At 34.0% G+C, this 18,795-nt stretch overlaps 1 protein-coding gene across 1 annotated transcript in view; it reads right to left on the bottom strand.

Moving 5' to 3' along the window:
- SCFD1 (sec1 family domain containing 1) overlaps positions 1-18,795 on the bottom strand; it is a 96,595-nt gene extending 77,800 nt beyond the window's left edge. The window contains exons 1-6 of the mRNA XM_063088939.1: positions 18,727-18,795; positions 13,890-13,960; positions 9,258-9,346; positions 6,541-6,631; positions 2,504-2,626; positions 950-1,037 (exon numbers count right to left, since the gene is read on the bottom strand). Of these exons, the coding sequence (XP_062945009.1) occupies positions 950-1,037; positions 2,504-2,626; positions 6,541-6,631; positions 9,258-9,346; positions 13,890-13,960; positions 18,727-18,787 (523 nt within the window). The 5' untranslated portion in view covers positions 18,788-18,795. The remainder of the gene's footprint in view (positions 1-949; positions 1,038-2,503; positions 2,627-6,540; positions 6,632-9,257; positions 9,347-13,889; positions 13,961-18,726) is intronic.

Below are 18,795 nucleotides of genomic sequence, written 5' to 3'. Positions count from 1 at the left end.
TTTGAATGTTTAATGAACTTTAGATTCATTACACATTTAATTGTTTTTTAAAGAATTATTTTTATATTTGGGCAGGTATTGCTTGTCAGATTTATAAATTTGCCTGGTCTGGTATATGAAGTACTTAAAAAAGAAAACTTAATATACTGAATTTATAAATGCAATTTAAAATGCTTAAAGGAATTTAACAAACTAAGTTTTCTGATTAAGCTTGTTAAATGACACTGATCAGCAGAATTTAGTCTGTTCAATTTGAGTTAATTGATCAAGGAAAAAGCAAAGGTGCTTGTTTTTATTTTGCCCAATTTATAAATGATATAACAAAATTTATAAGTTTAACTTAAAGGCTTAAGGAAAACTAAGTCTTAAACACGCAACTTAAATAAGTTGCTAATTAAAGCTCAATTAATTGTACATAGACTTCTGTGAATAACAATCACTGTCAAAAATCTCTTACACAGACAATTCAGCAAATATTTATACACTTTTAGAGATTGTTTAATTTCAACAAGAAAGCATGCTGTAGAGCTTAACGAAATCAAAAGATTCATGCTCTCTTCTCTCAGAGAGCTTACCATCTGGTTCACTGTTTCACAACCACAGAGAAGTAAAGTAACTTATTCTTGTCCGAGGTCAAAGTACTAGACAATTAACTGATTCCTGCTACTAAAATATTGTCTTACTTGCCATGAGCAAACCATTTATGTAAGCTGCTGTGGGGGCACAGAAAAGGTCAGAGAATTGATACTTAATTGAGCTTACAAAACAAGTTATGACAGAATTCAGTCTGAGACTTGTTTTCCTTGTATGCTTTTAAAAATCTTTCACAGCTTTACTGCTGTACCCAAGGCTGGTTCTGGAGTACACTAAACATGTTCACTATTTTTTGTCTTATAGTACACCATTCTTCTTGTTAACAACAATTTGTAACATTACTATTTTTACATACCACGATATGAAACAAGTTCCTTATTTTGATTACATAATACAAACATATCGTCTTCCAAGGTAATAAAATTGAGATACTGATCAAAAACCTAGAAAGAAAAGGTTTACAAATCAATTTTATAATATAGCCATATTGAAAGTAAATTTAGTTTGTTTTAATCTACCAATGGTAAAAATGGAAAAAATCACAATTACATTCAATAACTAAAAGTAGTACTACGTAGCAGACTGCCCAATTGGGCCAGAAAGAGGAGTTAAAAATATTAAAAAAGCAGTAAGAAAGAACAAACCTTTGAGCAATAAATACCAAAGAGAAGAGTAATATTTTCTAAAAACAAAATTTAAGCAGATACAAGAATTTAAATTGTGGTTGTGATGGGAATAGATACTGAAGAAAAACCACAAGTTTAATTTTTGTAATCATTTTAATCACATTTTCCTAAGTCACAGTAACTGTTTTGACACCTTCAACTTTTATATACAAAATGGGAAAAAGTTATACCAATTCTGTGGAAGTGCAAATTAGGAGAAATTTTAAGAAAACGATTTGAAATACAGTCATACATCACAACAATGGGGATACATTGTGAGGAATGTGTTGTTAGGAGATTTCGTAATTGTGCAAACATCATGGTGTAATCATATAAACGTAGACAGATGGTACAGACTACTACACACCTAGGCTATGTGGTATAACCATTATAATCTTATGGGACTATCATTGTATACATGGTCCACTGTTGACTAAAACATTATGTGGCACATGACTGTATATTAAATTTAGTTAAATTAAAAACCGTTCCTATTATTTTATGTGAAATTAATGATAAATTTTGAGCAAGAACATTAAGGCATCAGCCTCAAAAACTTATCCAAAGCAATATTGATCTAAGAATGAAAAATCAGTGGGAAAATATGGGAAGTAATGCATAGTTGTTTACTCTTATATTTACCCTACCTAGTTCCCTAGAAATTTCATTTATGACTTGTCCAAATTCAAGCAGCACAGGGCATGACAGGGCTATAACCAGGAATATATTTCACCAATTTATTTACGACTGAAGCTGAACCTGACTAAAATGTCACTATGATGTAGAGTTGCTGGTGTGTTGTGAATTCCTTTTTTCTTATAGTATGCAACATAGCCTTCTTGGGTCCTCCTCTCAAATAAATAAAGATCTGGAGAAAGTATGGTGACTATAGTGATTACAGATAAAACAATGTCCAAATATTCTCAGCACAATTTATGACAACGCAACTATCAAACTATTTTTGAGTTGAGTTAAAAAGATCATACAAATCCGAGCCTAAAGCAAACTGATTCTGCTTTTTAATCTTTCAAATTCATTTGAATAGTAGGTTTCTTTAGTTTGGTTTATTTTGCCTAGTTCAAGCTGAAGATAATTTACATTACCAGAACTCTTTCTAATACCGAGTCTAAACATTTCTTAGGTTGTTCTGGTCACTGGCAAATTAGAAGTCTATGTCAATTAACAGGTTTCAGAACACTGATAAATTTCACATTAACAAAATATCATCAGCCAAAATATCTTACCTTGGCTACTTGTGCTACTGCACTAGCTGCTAATGCTGCATTTGCAATATCTTCCAGTTTACTTCTTGAAATAGCAGAAATAAAATTTAAATAATATGATTCATAGAGTTGATTTCGAAGATCCTATAAATACAATGAATATTTCATTCTTATAGGATCGTAAAAAGGACATCATGAATAAAAATCTTCTAAATACTGTAAGAGCAAGGCTATAGAAGATAAGATACATATTTAAAAGACAGATTATAAAAATGACAATCAAAAAAATATCCCAAAAGAACAAAGTTATGAGGAAGTACTGGTTATCTTGTTACCAGATGTAATTGAAATATATCTTAATAATTAAGGGTATAAAATTCCAATATTATCAACAAAATTCCATTAATTACAGTATAGTACAAAACTGCTCTGAAATAGCCTATCTGAATTTTTCTTAAAAATACCTAAAAGTGGCTCTCTAATACAGTAAAATGCTTGTTATATTTGGCAGACCCTACCTTCGACTGCTCTGGTCATGTAATGACACAACAAATATTTCCTTCACTGGACACAGACATAATTCTAATTACCAATTCCAGAAGTAGTTCTTCTCAATCATTCAAAAGTAGTGGAATTTCAATTATGCAATTTCTAAAATCAAATTTACTTATCTTCTTAAACTCTAGGCAAATAGATATCTAAACAAACATTTTTCTCAAATATCAGATGTCACTGACTGTAACAGGAACCATCATTTTATGTACCACTAAAAGAGTTAATGCTTCCAATAAAATTTTATGACATATGATCAATTTTAAGAGGAATGTGATTTCAGAGATGTCTGAATATGAAAAACTGAGGGGTTGGAACCTGCCTGAGGAAGGCAGCTGAGCAAAGCAGTGGTTCAACAAATGTCAGGAGACTGGTTATATATGAGGATCGAAAAAATAACATGTTCAGGATATTGGGAACCATGTTTCTCACTGTTAGAGAAAGGAGTTCCAAGTTTGTAAAGGGAAAAAGGAAAAGCTATAATAAATTCTGTGTTGCTGAACTGAAACAGTTTTGGAGGATATCTGTCTAGACAGGTAGGCAGGAGAGAGGGAGTTATAGAAATAAATACAGATATAAAAGTATATGTGTGTGCACATATACTTCCTAGCTTTGTCCACTGAGAGGACCTAAGAACAATGACACTCTAGTTATAATAAGTATACTTAAAGCCCAGATCCCGATTTCTAAATACCATTCTGTATAAAAAGCAACCAGGGATCTCTAGACAAATGGCTGAATCCTGAGCTGGGACAGAGAAAGTACAAGATGAAACTGGAACATCTTACTGTGCCAGAAAGTAAGGAAGTAGTCAAAGAATGGTGGACACATTTCAAAAGACACACAAGTTCAGCAATGTTGCAGGATATAAGATCAATATAAAAATCAATTGGATATCTATACAATTGCCATGAAAATCCTAAAAATGGAATTAAGAAAACAATTCCATTCACAATAGCTTAAAAAAAAATGAAGAAATAAGTTTAACAAGAAGTGCAAAACTTACATTATAAACACTATAAAACATTATTAAGAGAAATTAAAGATCTAAAGAAACTGAAAGATATCCCATGTTCATAGATCAGAAAATTTAATGTTAATATGGCAATACTCCCCAAATTGATCTACAGATTCAGTGCAATTCCTATCAGAACCCCAGGTGGCTTCTTTGTAAAAACTGACAAGCTAATCCTGAAATTCATTTGGAAATTCAAGGGACCCAGAAACGCCAAAACAATCCTGAAAAGGTAGTACAAAGTTGGAAAACTCAATTTCTCAACTTCAAAACTTGCTACCAAGTAAGAAAAATCAAAACCATGTGGTATGGGCATAAGGATAGACATAAAGATCAATGAAACAGAATTGAAAGCCCAGAAGACCCAAGACACAAGAAAAAAAAAATACGCAAAGAAACTTGTACGTGAATGTTTACAGCAGCATTATTAACAACAGCCAAAAGGTGATAACAACCCAAATGCCCATCAACTGGTACATGGATAAACAAAGTTTGGTATACTCACACAACAGAATATGTTGAGCTATAAAAAGGAATAAAGTACTGATACATGCTACAAAATGGATAAACCTTGAAAACAGCTTAGAAAAAGAAGTCAGATACAAAAGACCACATATTATATGATTCCATTAATATGTAACGGCTAGAATACACAAATATATAGAAACAGAAAGTAGGTTAGGGATGGGAGGGGATGGGGGTGTGTTGGGGATGTAACAGTTATAGGGTACAAGGTTTCTTTTTGAGGTGATTAAAATGTTCTAAAATTGTGGTAATGACTGCACAATTCTGTGAATATACTAAAAACCAATGAACTGTTCAAAGTGTACACTTGTACACTTTAAATGGGCGAATAATATGATATGTGAATTATATTTCAATAAAGTTGTTATTAAAAAAAAGGAGGAAGAGATCAATAAGTAGTACCTCTGTCAAAAACGGCACAGTCAAGTTTATGCAGAGTAAAAGAGGAAGCTGGGTGTCATGAAGCTACATGGGACACAAAAAATATGTGACCTTCTTTAACAATTTAAATAATGATTTGATTCAAAAGTCAATAACAAGTGAAAACGCTGTGACTTGTAGCAGACATTGTTAGCTACCTATCCGGTATCTATTTGTTAGAGGGTGAACAAAACCAATGCCATTTTGTGCCCTGCCTGCTATGTTTACTGTTTAACTTCAACCCTTTGTTTCACTGATCAGTTATACCATCACCTTAGGGCAAACTGTAAAAGGAACATAGGTTTCAGGGAGTGAATGATTTATTACAGCAGATGGCATCAGTGGTCTGAGAGCTAACATCACAGACTCCCAACCTTGTGAATCACAAGACACCTGGTGGATGATGTTAACTTATTTTTCTTAAGATGTTTCTCTGAAGTTATATTTAGTAACAGGGGCTTTTGGTATATAAACGTTGTCTAACCTGCAGAGAGCTAGAGCTCTTATCTGCTGACATCTGATCCTTCACTGCATCCAGCGTTCCTGTGTGTAAGTCACCCAGTTAATAAATCTTTGTACATCTCCAAACGGACCTACCCATCTCCTTCTTCAGTCTCAAAGTACCTTCTCAGTTTGGAGGGCATTATACTTTAACCCTTTCCTTGAACACTATTTTCCACTTTTTCTTGCTAAAAGAATCCAGATTTTCTTTTGGGTGGCAATACACTCATCTATATATTAACACTTACAGCTTCCCTTGCAGCTAATTCTACTCTGTAAGACAAAAAATGAAAGTCTTCTGGGAGTTTCTGGAAGGGCATAGCTTTCCTAATCAAAATGAAAAGTCAGTGCTAGCATAGTCCATTTCCCCCTTCTCACTATGAACACAGATGTGCTATCCACAGCTGCCGCCGCCACATTACAACCACGAGCAAAAAGCAAGACAATGAAAACCAACAAACTAAAGATGATGGGTCAAAGAGACAGAAGGGTCTGGATCTTTGATACATTATAGTGCTCCTGCACCACCATGGACTTCCTATTCCCAAACTTTTTTTTTTTTTTTTTGTGACCGGTAAGGGGATCACAACCCTTGGCATGGTGTCGTCCGCAACACGCCAGTGAACGCACTGGCCATTCCTATATAGGATCCGGACCCACGGCCTCAGCGCTCCCAGTGCCGCTGCGCTCCCAGTGCCGCTGCGCTCCCAGTGCCGCACTCTCCCAAGTGAGCCACAGGGTCGACCCCTATTCCCAAACTTTCTATTATCTCAGAAAACTAAAACCCTGTTTTTAAAGCTAATATAGTTAGGATTTCTGTTTTTTTAAAGCCAGACTAAGCCTTTACCAATATAATGCTTCTTCAGCCAAAAGACTTAAAATCCTTCAAGCTATTTAAAATTCAAAAATAGCCTTAAAAATCAAAGTAGGATACTGAGTAAGGGAATTTCTGATGGCTTACACTGGACCAGGACATCTTTTTTTTTTAGGAAAAAAAAAATTTGTTTCTGAATTAAAGAGTCAGAAAAATAAGAATCCATATTACCTGGCACATTCTATCAATATTTTCTTCAGTTGGCATTACAAAGTACACTGCAGGAACATCTGGAATAGGATCTCGATCAGAGTGTAAAAGCCTAGAAGACATGAAGAACATAAAATTCACTTTTTTCTTAGTTATCTAAAAAGACAGTTTAAAACTATATTTCTTAAACTGGGAGTTCACCAGCTCAAGAGCAGTGACCAGTGCTCTAAAAGCTCTTGCTGCAATTAATCAGTTAGTTAATCCAGCTTTCTCCTTACATCAATGTTAACACTATGTTAACACTATGTAAGATCCTAATTTCTTGTTAGTCTTCATTTGTTCTATTACACTCACCTTATTTTTAAAACCTCTTATGGTCAGATATTCTCTTTTACCAGCACTCTCCCTGAAGGAGAACTAAAGCATATTCAACATATTCAAAATCAATCTTTTTCTCATTTTTCACAGAAATATGGTGAGGGGAAAGGGTAAGTGGGAGGAAAGTGTGGCTCTCTGAGAGAGGGAAAACAGAAAGCCAGAGGATGCAATGAAAAAATTTTAGAAGCAATTCTTCAGAAGCTATGAAAAAATTTAACCATACATGAAATCAAATATATTTTTTAAATGAAAGGTATATGAATGTTTCCTTAAAACAAAGATTTCATCTATTTTTGTGTATTTATTCTTTTATAAGAGAACGCACAAGAGATCATCTAAGGATCTTATAAATTATATCACTGGACAGTTTTCTCTTTTTACAAATTAGGAAATATTTTCATTCAAATATCCCAAAATCAAATCACAAAGTCTCTTTATTCTTCATTGTAAGATTTTACTATGCTTACATCAGACAATATAACTAACATTCTATCTCTACAATATTTCTCTCTCTCTAGTCACTCTTCTATCATCAAGAAGAGAGAGGAAAGAGGCATATGCTGCCAGTGGGTCCACATTTAATAACTTCTTCCATCTGTCTGGCTTCTACTGACACCAAGAAAGATAATGTGATGGCAGCCATATATTACTGTCTTTTTAATGGGGGCTAAACTGCCTAAAGGGCCATGACCATCATTTCATATTCTGAAAACTTATAATTATTGTTTCCTACAAATCAGCCAAAACTAGCTTGCAGAGTATAAAGCGATTCATGCAATATTTTCTATCAAATAAAGAAGAATGGTCAGAGGCAAGTTCACCATGGTAGCTGGGTGACAACATGCTCTGATGACAACACCAATAGGTTAGGCAGAGAGATTCCTATACTCTAAAACTGGCAGACATCTTATCACACCTTAAGCAAGTACTGAGTCAGGCCTCGCTTCTGTTTAGTCACTAATACTGAGCCATTATGGTTCAGTAGGTAAACAGCACAAGAATTAGTGGTCAAACAATCTGGCCACAACTCTGCTATTAGCTGGTTGTACAAATGTGGGATGATCACTTAAGCCTTCTAAACCTTAGTCTTTTCATTAGTAAAATAAAGGAGTTAAACACCAAGTAAGGTGCCAATTGCAACTAATGCTTATTAATAAACCACCATTTCCAAGGACGACATCAAGCTAAGCTTTAGTTCAGTCCATAAGAATTATCATATTTGTGTTTAAGCAAATTTGTGTTAAAAGCAAATTTGTGTTTTAAGTCTAACATAAAAATGAACGGAAAAACATGTCAAATACCATATTTCATCAAACCTAAGGTACTATAAAGTTTATTTGTTTATTTTTATTTTTAATTGACATATAATTATATGTTAATTATAATTATATAATTATTTATGGGGGACACGGGGTGATGCTTCGATAAATGGTGTTATCAATTTGAAAACATTTTATAGATCACTGAGAAAGAAAACTGCTGCCAGCTATGACATCTCATCAATTATAAGACAGATCTTAATTTCAGAAAAACAAAAAAGTGAAAAGTGCACTTACAATTTGACACAATACATTATTAATTTGAGATGAATATTCATGAATATATTAATATTCATTAATACGATTGAAGAATTTAAGTTGATCAAACCAGATTCTGTTATATAACTCAATGAAAACCTAAAACCATATTCCCAATAAAAGAGTACAATTCAATTCAATATGTGATAATACCAGAGTGCAAACTAGTTATAACACCATAAATAAAACAAAATGCAAATAGGTTAGAAGATCATAAAACTGGACTCCTTTAGCATATATGAGTATTTATAAATATTCATAAATACAGTTCCTCTCCAAAGGTACTAGTAGGTAAGTCTATAAAGTAAAGCAATTTGCTTTATTTTTATTAAATACACCAGAAGCAATATAATCAAACTTAACAGTTAAGAAGACAACATAAATAGCCTCCTATGGTGATTAACAGTCATTACTTCATAGTCACTTAAATTTTTCATATTAATGATAAGCTAATTTAGATATTCTTCTTTAAAAAGTATATTTAAATTAAAGAAATAAAACACTTTTAGAGCTGTAAGAGACCTTAAGATTACCTTCTTTTCTTTCACATAGAGGGTAAACCAAGGCTGTTGGAAAAGACATGAGGGAGAAAAATTAAAGTCTAAATTTAAATTCTGAAATCCTCAGGCTGAGGATTATTTTTAACTTCAGAAATAAAGGGCTGCATAGAAGAAGGTATGGGGAAAAAATGTTCCTTAATAAGTTAATTTCAGGATGGCCAAAGAAATCTTTAATAATGCATTTGAAAATAAATGCCACTACCAGAAATATGTTAAAACTCACAGATGCAGAGTGATTCCCATGTCTCTCAGCTCCTTCACAGATAGCAGAGGGGAGATGATATCTTGGCCAAACCGGTCATAAATGAGCACCTAATAAAAAAAAAAAAAAAAGAACAGGTGTTTTTTAAACACCATAATCAGTGAACAACCAATAGAGAAACCATATTAAGACCAAGATGAAGTAAATCTTATTTTAATGAATCATGTATACTAAATTCTTACCCTTGCCTCAATTTGATATTTTCCATCATTACTTGCCAAAATGTCCATCCATGCAATAATACATTCTTTTTTTTTCTTTATTTTTATAGCAGGTTTAGTTTTACAGAGAATTGAGCAGAAAGTATAGATTGTTCCCATTACCTGACCCCCCCAACACAGTTTCCAATATTATCGACACGTTACATGAGTGTGCTACATTTGTTACAATTATGAATCAATATTGATATATTATTATTAACTTAATTTTACATCAGGGTTCCCTTAGTATTGTACAGTTCTAGAGGTTCTGCTAAATGCATGATGTCATGTATTTATCATTACAGCATAATACAGAATAGTTTTGCTGCCCTAAAAATCCTCTGTGCTCCACCTATTCATCTCTCCCTCCGTCCCTCATCCCCTGAAACCCTGGCAACCACTGATTTTCCCCCCATTACCTCATATTTACCATTTCTTTGTGTTGGAAACATTCAAAATCCTCTATTCTAGCTAACTGAATACACTATATAATAAATTGTTAGTCACCCCGCAGTGCTAGAGAACACTAGATATTCCTATCTAGCTGTACTTTTATATCCATTAATCAACCTCTCACTGTCTCTCCTCTCCCACCTGCTCCAGCCTCTGGTAACCACCATTCTACTCTCTACTTCTATGTGATCAATTTTCTTAGCTTCCATATACAAGTGAGAATATGCAGCATTTATTTCTCTTTCTGTTCCTGGCTTGCTTCACTTAACATAATATCCTCCAAACTCATCCACGTTGCCACAAATGATAGGATTTCATTCTTTTTTATGGCTGAATAGTATTCCATTGTGTATATATACCATGTTTTCTTTATCCATTCATCTGCTGATGGACTCTCAGGTTGGTTCCATTATCTTGGCTGCTGTGAACAGTGCTGCAATGAACATGGGAGTGCAAATACCTTTCTGATATACTGACTCCCTTTCCTTTGGATATATACCCAATAGTGGGATTGCTGGATCATATGACAGTTCTATTTGTACTTTTCTGAGAAACCTCCAGATTGTTTTCTATAACAGTTGTACTAATCTACATTCCCATCAACAGTGTATAAGAGCAGCCCTTTCACTGCATCCTTGCCAGCATTTGTTATTTTTCCATCTTTCTGATAAAAGCTATTCTAACTGCAGTAAGATACTGTGGTTTTGATTTGCATTTCCCTGATGATTAGTGACACTGAGAATTTTTTCATATACCTGTTGGCCATTTGTATGTCTTCTTTTCAAAAAGTCTGTTTGGATCATTTATCCATTCTTTGATTGGATTGTTTTCTTGTCATTATCTGAATTTCTTGTATATTTTGGATATTAATCCATTGTTTGCAATGTTTTCTCCTATTTTGCAGGTTGTCTCTTCACTCTGTTGATTGTTTCCTTTGCTAGGCAGAAGCTTTTCAGTTTGATATAATCTCATTTGTCTATTTTTGCTTTTGTTGCTTATACTTTTGAGGTCTACTACATAAAGTCTTTGCCCAGCTCTTTGTCCTGAAGCATTTCCCCTATGTTTTCTTCTAACAGTTTCACTGTTTCAGGTCTTAAATTTAAGTCTTTAATCCATTTTGAGTTGATTTTTGTATATGGTGAGAGACAGGGGTTCTTTCATTCTTCTGCATATGGCTATCTAGTTTTCCTAGCACTATTTGTTGAAGAGACTGACTTTTTTCCAATAAATACTCCTGGTGCCTTTATCAAAAATCAGCTGGCTGTAAATACACAGCTTTATTTCTGGGTTCTTTATTTTGTTCCATTGGTCTGTGTGACTATTTTTAATGCCAATACCATGCTGTTTTGGTTACTATAGCTCTGTAGTATATTTTGAAGTCAGGTAGTGTGTTGCCTTCGGGTTTTTTCTTTTTGCTCTGGATTGCTTTGGCTATTCAGGGTCTTTTCTGGTTCCATATGCATTTTAGAATTGTTTTTTCTATTTTTGTGAAGAATATCATTGGTACTTTGATAGGGATTGCACTGAATCTGTACATCACTTTGGGTAGTATTGTCATTTTCACAATGCTAATTCTTCCAATCCATGAACATGTTTTTTCATTTCTTTATGTCTTTTTAAATGTGTCACATCAGTGTTTTATAGTTTTCCTTGTAAGGATCTTTTACCTCCTTGGTTAAATTAATTCCTAGGTATTTTATTATTTTTTTGTAGCTATTATAAGTGGAATTGCTTTCTTGATTTCTTTTGCATCTGGCTTGCTACTGGTGTAAAGAAATGCTACTAATTTTTGTATGTGCATTTTGTATGAACTTTAATGAATCTGTTCATCAGTTCTAAGAGTTTTTTGGTGGAGATTTTAGGTTTTTCTCTATATGAGATCACGTCATCTACAAACAGGGATAGTTTGACTTCCTCTTTTCTAATACGGATGCCCTTTCTTTCTTTCTCTTGCTAAATGCTCTGGCTAGGACTTTCAGTACTATGTTGAATACAAGTGGAAAGAGTGGGCATCCTTCTCTTGTTCCAGTTCTTAGAGAAAGAGCTTTCAGCTTTTCCCCATTGAGTATGATATTACTTGTCAATGTCATATATGGCCTCTACTGTATTGAGGTATGTTCCTCCTAAGCCTAATATGTTGAAGGTTTTTATCATGAAGGGATGAGAATTTTACAAAATGCTTTCTCTGTGTCAACTGAGAATATCATATGTTTTTGTCCTTCATTCTGTTGATGTGATGTACCATGTTTATTGATATGCATATGTTGAACTAACCTTACATCCTGGGATAAATCCCACTTGATCACGGTAAATGATCCATGCAGTAGTACAATTTTAAAAACACTACTTAGGCTAAAATAAATCAATAATTATATAAATTTCCTATCATAAAATATTTTTTCTAGTTTAAAAAAATAGAGGCTATAAAATCTTGATCTTAAACTATGGAAAAAGAATTTGAACATATAGCAAACTCACGTTTACTCCCTTATTTTTCTTTTTCCAGTTCTCATATATCCTTTCCAAAAACAGAGATGTAAAAATCAGCCATTTTCAAAACTAATACATAAAAAGTTCCATGACTATGAAGAAAATTTAGTAATTTAAGCATCTCTGGTTAATAAGATACTCAGTTAAAAAATTAAGTCCATAAAGAGTACTTGATAGTCGTAGTCTATCAAATGCATTTCCTCACATTCTAAAAGTATTAAAACTGGCACCTTTGAAGAGTGGGAAGAGCTCCAACATGGTCTTCTAACTCAAAATTGGTTTCACAGTTAAGGCAAATAAAAGAGATCTTCAACTGGTAAGCATTTTTCACAACTACCTCAATAATTCTTTATGGAGTAAGAAATTGCTAATGAGAGGCTGAAACATGCTGTAACAAAACATGTTTTTCTGGAATGCCTGGATTTCCTTTAGAAAAGCTAAAGATCATTCTGCTCTAGTTATAAAAATATTGCACTCTCAAAAATCTTCCCTTTTTAAAATCTCAATATATCTGTATTATTAATCTTGTAATATAAAAGTGATGGGTAGGAAAAGTATTTGACACAAATCTGTATCCAAGAAATTCTCAAGCTATTTAATTCAAAACCTCAATACAAGCCTTAGAAAAAAATAAACAAGCATAGTTTTATGCAAGGGGCACATAAGATGCCCACAAAAATAGGAAGGTGAAAATTAGGAGACACCCTGGAGCTTAAACTATGAATTCGACTTTAACCACTTTTACAGTTAATCCAAAGGACTTATAAAGATTCATGAGAGTTTTCAAAATACCCAAAATTCTAACCAAGTTGATTTGTTTTCTTAATTCTTAGCAAGAAAGAAGTATAAAGTGATTGTAAAAAAATAAGTTTAAAGCTAATCAACTATACTACAATCTCTTTGAAGAAAGGGATAGAACCAGCATGAAGTTTAAAACAATGGAGCCCAAAGAATAGCAATTTTTAAAGACTCTTCAGCACTTCTCAAAGCAGAAAGCTTGTAGATTGCTTTCTGGTCCAAGTAAGTTTTACTGACAGTTTTATATCTCATAAATTAATAAAATGACACTGTGGTTTATAAGTCACTGTCTCATGAGTTGATGAAAATGGACCAGTCCTTCTGAATCTGACTAACCTTGAGCAAGATTACAAGATCCAAAGTCTGGAATTGCAAAGCTAAGGGACAAAACATCACCAAGGGTAAAGACCTGTCAGTAAGACTCTACCCAAGAGATCAGCTAGATTCCCTAAATGAATATTACTATTTCATTGCCTGTCTTACTCCATAAAATATTCATAAAAAAAAGATTCACATTAAGACATCACGTTAAATAAAAATAAAATACTCATGCTTTATAACTGTGCTACTAGTTTAGTATTAACAAGAAATTCCCTCTACCACCAATAGGGCTGACAAAAAGGAAATCGTTTCCATTAAGATAAACTCTTACCTTCCATACTGGTTCTCCAGTGCTGTTTTTAACATGAGGCACATTGAAATTCAACATACGCTTCAAAGCCACTGGAAATAAAAAGTTTTTATCAAATACTATAATTTTTTTTAAGGATTTCATTTTTCCTCTACACTTACTATTTACCACTACAAAACAAAATGCACAAATCAACTCTAGTAAAACTAATTAATCAAATGACAGGATGAGTAAGAACTAGGGGCCAGACATTGTATTACCATTCCATCAATACCTAATTGGCATGTTTTTGGAAGATTTTCTAAAATACGGTAGGCATCTGTCCCCAGATGAAACTGTGGAAAATGTTCAGGAAAAAGACTTTTACATTTCTCCTATCTCACACTACATTTTATATAGATGCAAAAAGAAATTTCTTCAATCATGAACTTGCAATGGTCTGAAGAGATAACTGCTATTGTCTATTCATTGGCTGAAAGCATAGATTAAGATCAGTTTTTCTAAAAACAAAAATTATCTATGACATATTTAACTGGTTCACATATAAAAAACCTTCACACAGGTCTATTTTTTAGTTACCTAAAGTACATTTTACAACCAATTTATTCTGTCAGATTCACTGAAAAGTTATATTGCTTAAAAGTTATACTGTTATGCTCCCTGTAAATACTGAGATTTTACCATAGATGTAATAGATGAGTGATAATTCCCACTAAGAAAATATACAATTTCAAAAATCACAGCAGTTATGCTCTATATGTTATAGTATTTTGTGGTTTTTATTGCTCCTCTGTTCATGTGTTATAGCAGACTCAGAGATATTTCCTAAAGAAAATGAAAATCTCTTAATACACTTCTATGCGAAATTGAGATGGCCAAATACTCAAGGGACAGTACAAGTTAGGTGATTTAATTTTTAAAAGACTGGCAACCTTAAAATGTACTTGATTTTTTTTAATATTTGCATCAGGCTTTATTAAGTAATACAGAATAACTTACACTCCAAACTCCTACCAGAGGACTATATAATACTAAAATCACCTGAGAATCAATTTATAGTATATTCATGCACTCACAAGAAAAACTTCTATTAAATGTTTGTTTGCTGAGGTAGGTAAAATACTGTAACACTTCTATCACTGAAGCGATTGCACTTCAGTGATATATTTGTATATTCATATGTGTATACATACATACATGATTTTTTTGTAAAATGTTAGTACTTAATGTCTAGCCCATAATACACATTACCAGTAATTTATACCTACGTCAGAGGCTCACAAATGTTATGGTATTAAAAATAAACATAAACTAAAAAACACTTTAGTACTTAGAAGTGAAATACTGCAAGAGGCATAGAGTGTTTCAGGATTAACTCTCCCACTGTGCTTTAGCAGAGCTCTTTTTCCCACTTCCAGGCAATAAAGACAACACCACCCTGGCACTGATGACCCAAGAGAGAAAAACGTTGTTTCTAGGAACAGCTGTACACAATTTTAACACATGACAACTTGGAAGAACTACAGCTCTGGCCGCCATGTGAGCCTCAGGTGTTTTAAGTGTTCTCCAGAGTTAGGCTTTAGCTAATCTAAAGAGGCCAGTACCAGCAAATAGATAATCCCACATTTGCCTTATCAGCACAATCTAGGAGAATTTCTCCAACTCCGAGCCTTGGCTAACTTGTTAAAAGGTATTTTGATACAGTGGATTTATTGATGAAGTACATGGCCTGTGTTCAAAGAGTAATAAGAATTCAATTTTATTTTCATCAGAGTTTAACTTCCCAGGGCTTAAATCATTGCTTTTACCTAAAATGACAAACTAGTTTTCTCTGTTGGCTCTAAATATACTATCCATATTCCCAGATTCGGTTAATGTAGTTTCACTCTTACCTGGAATGTTTTCTTCATTCAGTCACTCAACAAATACTGTTGACTATATTTACCATTCATTCATTCAACAAATGTTTAGTGAGTGCTTACCTTGTGCCTGACACTGCTCTAGTTAATTGGCGATCTAGCACACTGAACAAAGCAGTTTGAATAAAAATTACCTGTCCTCAAGTAGCTTTCATTCTTGTTGGGGGAAAAAGACAATTAACAAAATAAGTAAAACATATGGTATGTGAGATCATGATAAGTGCAATGGAGAAAAAAAAGATTGAGAAAGGGGAGGAGGAAGTTGGAGTATAATTTTAAACAGAGTGATCAGGGAAGGCCTCCTGAGAAGGTAACATTTGAGTGAAGATCTAAAGAAGGTGAGGGAGTGAGCCACGCAGATATCTCTCAAAGAGTATTCCAGAAAGAGGAAACAAATAAAAAGCTCTGAGGTGGGAGCATTTCTGGTGTGTTTAAGGAAAGGGGAAAGTAATAGGGAGTGAGTTCAGAAAAGTAAGTGTAGAGCAGTTCACATACAACCTTGTAGACCACTGTAAGATCACTGTGTCTTTTGCCATGATTGAAATGGGAAGTTGGTGGAAGGTTTTGAGCATATATATAACATGATCAGTTTGATTACTGTGTGGAAAAGAATGAAAGAGAACAGGGTTGTAAAAGCAAGGAGACCAAATAGAAGGTTACTGCAGAAATTCAGGGTAAATTGGACCTGGGGGATAGCAATGACAATGGTCAGATCCTGAATATATTTTCAGAATAGAACTGCACAGATTTACTGACAGATATGACATAAGATATGAAAGAGAAAAGCCAAGAAAACTTCAAGGTTTTTGACTTGAGCAACTACAAGGATGGAGTTGCCATTAACAGATATGGGGCAGGCCAAGTTCAGAGGAGAGGTCCAAACCAGAGATATAAATGTGGAAATCATCAGCATACAGATAGCACTTAAAGCTAAGAGGCTAGATAAGATCACCACAGGAGGGAAAGCAGTTAATCTGGTACTCTGCAGTGTTGAGAAGTGGGGGAGATGAGCAAGAACCTGCAACAGAAGGTGTGCATGAAGGACAACACCATCACAGAGGAGGAAGCAACTGATTCTGCCTGTTGAACTGAAGGTAAAGACAGAGAGGGGGAGTGATCCAAGAAGCTTGTACGAAGATGGCTTTTGACGTGATCTTTAAAAAATCAATAAAGATTGTTCAGGTAGGCAAAGAAAGAAAGAGATACGCTAGTTAACCTCTCTATATCTTAGCTTCCTGTTCTGTAAAATGGAGATAATAATATATACAAAATCATCTAAAACAATGCCTGGAAATAGTAAATGCTCAATAAATATCAACTATTATCTATCCAAATTGCAAATTCTTTTGTGTCACAGTGTCTTGTATTTAGAATATTTGAGAATTGTGAATTATTTCTCATTCTCAATAGGCATCAAAGGAATAATTTCCTCTATTAAAGCACACATAAAGGGATTTTACCTTTGAAAATACAACAGAACTTAATCACAATACTAATGTGATAAATAACTGATCTAGCACAACCTAGCTAATAATGATGTGAAATTGTACTGTTTATTTCTGCAGAAATACAAACTATTAGATTTTAATATTCTACAAAGTTTCTGCATATAAAAATTTACAAACTTAATTTTTCAAAAAGCTCCCTTGTACTGGTACATATGTAGTATGACCTAATTCATTTAGTTTCATTAAGTATCAAAACCACAGTGCTAGGACAAAAGGGGATTCTACTCACTTACATAGATAAAATGAATGACAAATATTCTCCAAATCTTATTTAGACTTTCCTATATTTAAGTTATGCCTGACTTTATCTGATGGGTTATACTCAGTTATCTATTGGGAAGCAGAACACAGCTCAGTATGCTTTCTTTTTGTGTCATTGCTAGATTCAAGTCTATCATTAATTTTTTCTTTAAGTACCACAGGGAAGAAATCAAGTACAGCCCAAATAACTTCTGTAGGTCATATTAATTGTAACCAATTGTCCTGTTAAGATTTACGTGAAAAAGCATAATTTCAGGAGACAGAATTTCCAAGTAAGCACATTCTTGATGGCTTACTCTATTAGCTCCTCAGAATAGACAGCATGACAACTTCAAGACAATTAGCTAACAAGTATAAACTGTTTATGGCTAACAAGTACAAACCAAGTTGTCATGAGAAGTTTACAAAGAATAAGGCAAAAATAAAAATACCTAAGATGAAAAAAAAAAAAAACCAAAAACAAAACACCACCCAAAACTCAAGCAAAGAACTACGTTTTTCTTTACCAAATTTCGCAGCATATATAGAAGCTATATGAACTTGCTCTACTGAAAATGAAACTATAATATATTGTTTTTAAACACCATCCATCAAACATTTAAAACGGAAAAGCTATTAATTCATTTGTTTTGGCATTTTTTAATCCCGTCCAGCAACTGAAGATGAAAATCTTTATCACCAGGAATTTTTCTGCAGGTACCCCAAAAGATGATGGTTTGGAGAGAAACGGCATTTCAAAATCTAAATTTTGAAATTGGGGTAGAAATGCCAAAAAATGAAGTTTATTCAATATTAAAACTGGGAAAACTGAATTCACAAGAAAAACCCGGAGACCTCAGAGAAAGGCACACAGGAAAGAAAATACCAGCTGCCAGATCTCGTGAAGGACTTCTAAGGCCCAGTAGGAAGACAGGAGCAGGACAACAGCAACCAGCCCACTCCTGAAGCCCCTTCTACACTACTGGTGAGGGGCCGAGTCCTCAGCTAATGGCATTTCTTCTCCAAAAACTCAAAGGGGAGGGGCTCTTGATGCTGTAGAGACTGGACTGAACTCCGGGGGGGTCGGTCTCTTGGCTGTACGCAGCACGACCGAATGAGGGCGGCAAGCAGAGGAACAGGATGTCGCTGTGGCAGGCATGAAACTGCAGAGACAAGGGAGTAAGTTGGTACCTGTCTGCCTTTCCCGAATACTGGCTGCTGCTGCTGCCGCCGCCATCTTGATTCCCAACATTCACTGCC

This window comes from Cynocephalus volans, chromosome 3, assembly GCF_027409185.1.
Source record: "Cynocephalus volans isolate mCynVol1 chromosome 3, mCynVol1.pri, whole genome shotgun sequence".
In the NCBI taxonomy this organism is placed as follows: Eukaryota; Metazoa; Chordata; class Mammalia; order Dermoptera; family Cynocephalidae; genus Cynocephalus; species Cynocephalus volans.
The sequence above is the reverse complement of the archived record's forward strand: the minus strand, read 5'-3'. Positions and strand labels throughout refer to the sequence as shown.